The 4,375-nt window shown below is 55.8% G+C and overlaps 1 protein-coding gene across 1 annotated transcript; it reads right to left on the reverse strand.

The window, feature by feature from the left end:
• Positions 1 to 2,742: 2,742 nt before the first annotated feature.
• LOC149127784 (serine/threonine-protein kinase MARK2-like) lies at positions 2,743 to 3,687 on the reverse strand. Its single transcript, XM_089327000.1, has one exon. It carries the CDS (start codon positions 3,685 to 3,687, stop codon positions 2,743 to 2,745), a length of 945 nt encoding a protein of 314 aa, XP_089183126.1.
• Between the last annotated feature and the right edge of the window lie 688 nt (positions 3,688 to 4,375).

A 4,375-nucleotide genomic window follows, 5' to 3' on the forward strand; every position in this document is an offset into this window, starting at 1 on the left:
TCTCTCCCTCCCTTTCAAATGAACGAAATAAGTAATTTTAAATGGTTAAAATGCTACATTTTGTATGAATATTTGCACTACAAAATGCAACATGTGACATGCATACACAAGTGTAAAACATATATAATGTAAAGAGTAGGGTGAGCGTGCCTACAACCACCACCGAGTTAGCGTACATAACTGGGATGCTGGTCTATTAGTCCTCTGAAGAACAGACACTCTTAGGAGTTTATGTTGATCACTCCTATGCTGTTCTACCGATACAACCCTGGATAATGTACCAATTATCGTATGTATCTAAATGACTTTTGTAGGTATTGGGAGTTCTATTTCTTACGTGGAGCTATGCTTCTTATATTTTTTATTTCATTTTATTGACAGGCAATTAGACAGTGAGAGAGAGAGAGACAAAGGTTTTCCTTCCGTTGGTTCACCCCCAAAATGGCCGCTATGGCCGGCGCACTGAGCCGATCCAAAGCCAGGAGCCAGGTGCTTCCTCCTGGTCTCCCACACTGGTGCAGGGGCCCAAGCACTTGGGCCATCCTCCACTGCACTCCCGGGCCACAGCAGAGTGCTGGACTGGAAGAGGAGCAACCAGCACTAGAACCTGGTGCCCATATGGGATGCTGGTACTGCAAGGCAGAGGATTAACCAAGTGAGCCATGGTGCCAGCCCCCAGAGCTATGATTTTTAGATTTACTCACATTGTATCCACATCCATATGTAGCTGAAGTTCATTAATTTTCATTGCCTTCTAAAATGCATTCAGTAACTATACCACAGTTAATCTTTACTTCTTGTGTACACATACATCAGTTGTTTTCAGTCTTGGTATCATCAACAAGGTAGTCCTGAACATTCTTGTGCATGTGTGCATGCATGTCTCTTTGAAGAAGCCTGGATCTTCTTCTGGGTCTCCCCAGTGGGTGCACTTGAGCCGTCGTCCACTGCATTCTCAGGAACATTAGCAGAGAGCTGGGTAGGAAGTGGAGCAGCCGGGTCTGGAACTGGCATCCAAATGAGATGTTAACATCACAGGTGGGGGCTTTACCAGCTACACCATACTGCTGCCCCTCCCCCCCATTGCATTTTGATTTTCCTGTCCCTTAAGGTGTCATCTCTTCATCGTTTACAGCTCATTCCAATTTCCTCTTCCATGATGCGCTTGTGCAGGCTCCTGGGCAGCAGCCATGAAAGGGTAATGACCCTTAGGGACTGCAGGTAATTTCCCCACCAACAGGAAGAAACAGGGTTCTTGGAGGGGACTGCGTTGGAAGCTCCAAATTCCAGGCAAGGGGGGATAATGAAACTTCTGTGCTTGCAGGCCTGAAAAATGAAACTTCCCAGCTATGAAGACAGGAAGAGTTTCAGCATGCTGGATGGAAATAAGACAAGCTCCCCCCAAGCAGGTTTCAGAATGAAAAGGAGTTCATAGGCTTGTCACCGGAAAGCCCTGGGCAGGCTAGGGCATCAAGCTCAGCTTCCCCCCAGGGTCCGGGAGGCATCAGCGCTTTGGATCCGTTTTCTTCTTCTCCTGGTTCATCAACTCTTCATCAGACCCCAACCCCCGTGTGCCTGTGCCACTATGGAAGCTGTGACTCTCCCTCCCTCCTCCCCTGGCCCAGGCTCAGGGATCCGTCACTCTATGCTCTACTTCTATGATGTCAGCCCTTCTGTGATCCCCACACAGGGGAGATGGCCCAGCGTTTGTCTTTCTGTGAGAGCCACCCACCCGTCACCTCCATCACCTGCCCAGGGTGCACACAGGGACCAAACATCACACGGGACCAAAGCCATGCACACATGGTGAATTTTATTCATGAGAAGCATGTGCAAATGCTCAAGAAAAGTTCAGTCAGCTCAGCGGATAGCTCCTGGAGACGGGGGCGGGGCGAGGCTACTTGGGGACCACTCTGCAGCAGCTGCCAGGGCTGCTCCCTCGGGACGGCAGGATGCAGCACGCCCTCAGCAGGAACCGGAGGATCCTCCTGCCGACCCCGCGACGGCCCTGCCTCTTGCCCTGGGCGCTGGCCTTGGTGTCTGTGGTGTCAGCATCCTTGGGCTCACGGGCTGTGGCGGCGGCGGCTTCTGGCTCTGCAAGGTCCACGTGGCTCCCGGCACTGGGGCTGGAGGGCGACGCTTCGGAGGCTGGCTCAGGGGCGGCGCTGGGAACAGGGCTCCACTCTTGCTGTGGCTGGCCTGGTAGGAGAGAGTCAAGTGTGGGGTCACCTTGGGGGCCTTGGGCTCAGCTCCTGGAGGCCCCGAGGCAGGGGGGAGGGTAAGACTCACTGGAGGCCTGGGAGGAGTTGGGGGCGGCGCTGGGAGCAGGGCTCCTCTCCTGCTGTGGCTGGCCTGGTGGAGAGAGTCAAGAGTGGGGTCACCTCGGGGGCCTTGGGCTCAGCTCCTGGAGGCCCCGAGGCAGGGGGGAGGGCCAGACTCACTGGAGGCCTGGGAGGAGTTGGGGGTGGTGCTGGGAGCAGGGCTCCTCTCCTGCTGTGGCTGGCCTGGTAGGAGATAGTCAAGAGTGGGGTCACCTCAGGGGCCTTGGGCTCAGCTCCTGGAGGCCCCGAGGCAGGGGAGAGGGCAAGACTCTCTGGAGGCCTCGGAGGAGTCGCTTTGTGCGGAGGAAATATTGACAGACATGCTTTCAGAGGACACTGATACCACAGACAAGCGGTCCTTCTCTGTGGGGTGGCGCTCCCCGCCCTGTGAGGACTCGGGCAGGGATGCAGGGCCCTGGGGCTAAGGGCCTGGCGTCCCCTCAGTCCCCGTGCCTGGCAGCAGGCCGAGGCCCGCCAGGTACTCCTTGGCCTCTGAGTCGCGGGGAATGCCCAGGGGCTGCAGCAGGGTGACAGCGGCCTCCTTCTCCTCCTGGGTGGCTTCTCGGCTGGAATCGAACCACCAGTGTGCCCTGGCATCCTCTGCACTGGGCCTCCCCGAGGCGTGGACAGTGAGCAGCCAAGCCAGTAGCTCCCGAAGGGCCGGGCTGACGGCACGCGGCAGCACATAGCAGGCACACAGCACCGTGTCCTGCAGCTCCTCCGTGTCCTTGCCGCAGAAGGGCAGCGTGGCCGCCAGCATGGCAAACAGCACCACTCCCAGGCTCCACACATCAGCCTTAAAAGCGTCATAGGCCTCCCCGAGGAAAACCTCTGGTGCGCAGTACTCGGGGGTCCCCCAGAAGCCCCTTACCAGTGTGCCCTGCTCCAGCCGCAGGCTCAGGCCGAAGTCCGCCAGCTTGATGGTCATGTGCTCGTCCAGCAGCAGGTTGCCCAGCTTGAGGTCCCGGTGCACCACGCGCTGGGCATGGCAGTAGCTCACGGCGGCCAGCGCCTGGCCGAACAGGGTCCTGGCCTCGGCCTCGGCCAGGCCGCCCTGCTCAAACACGTAGCTCTGGAGCGAGCCCTTGGTCGCCAGCTCCATGACCAGGAACCGGTGCGTCCTCGTGTGCCGCTCCTCCAGCAGCCGCACGATGTTGTCGTGCCGCAGGCTCCTCAGGATGGCTGCCTCCCCCTGCGCGGACAGCGGGCTGCTGGGAGAGCAGTCTCGCAGGAGGATCTTCACTGCCACGTACTTGCCCGACGCCAGGTGCCGGGCCAGCTTCACCAGGCCAAAGCCGCCCCGGCCGATTACGTCCACAAAACGGATCCCATCCAGAGGAGGATGGAAGTCCAAGGGGTCTTCCATGATGCCGGTCACCTAACTACGCTCTCTCGACTCCCTAAATCACTCGACACACACTAGCTAATCACCGATCCTCACTGCACTGCCTACAACACAAAGGGACCACGGGGGACTGACTACCCAGCTGACTAAGACACAGCACCAGCTACTCTCACTACTCTAGTGGCGAAGCCGCAAGCCTATCTCAATAATGCAGAAAAAACAAAGAGGAAAAGCCACTAAATCCTCGAACGCTGATACTTCTGAGTGTGCTAGCTGACTAGAGTGGGGGAAGCAAAAATAAAGAAAACTGCAAAAAAAGACCAAATGGGCAAAACAACAACGAGGAGGAAAACAACAAACTAAACAAAATGGAAAAAAGCAAAAACCAAATAGACCCAGAAACAAACAACCAAGAAAAAGCACAAGCAACACCAATGAGCGCAAAGGCTGGTTAGATGGGTCCTAGTTACACAGATCACAAAAGAGTGCTCTCTGGGTAAGGCGGACAAAAATCTAGGCCCCCGTAGCAGCTATATATACTTTTTGGGGGTTCACCTCACATAATGGCGCCTTGTGAGAGCAGAGCAAGAAATGGACCAGTCACAGCCCAGCCAGGGACTGTGTAATATGACTTTCATAACAGTGGTGACTTATGAAGTCAGAGCAAGAAATTGACCAATGGGAGCTGTAGTTCATCCACAGTGGTTTT

This window comes from Oryctolagus cuniculus, chromosome 2 (assembly GCF_051225735.1).
Source record: "Oryctolagus cuniculus isolate XC-2025 breed Fujian yellow rabbit chromosome 2, ASM5122573v1, whole genome shotgun sequence".
NCBI classification, from domain to species: Eukaryota; Metazoa; Chordata; class Mammalia; order Lagomorpha; family Leporidae; genus Oryctolagus; species Oryctolagus cuniculus.

Coding starts and splice junctions, on each gene's coding strand:
- LOC149127784 (XM_089327000.1), bottom strand. CDS start 3,687: ATGGAAGACCCCTTGGACTTCCATCCTCCTCTGGATGGGATCCGTTTT.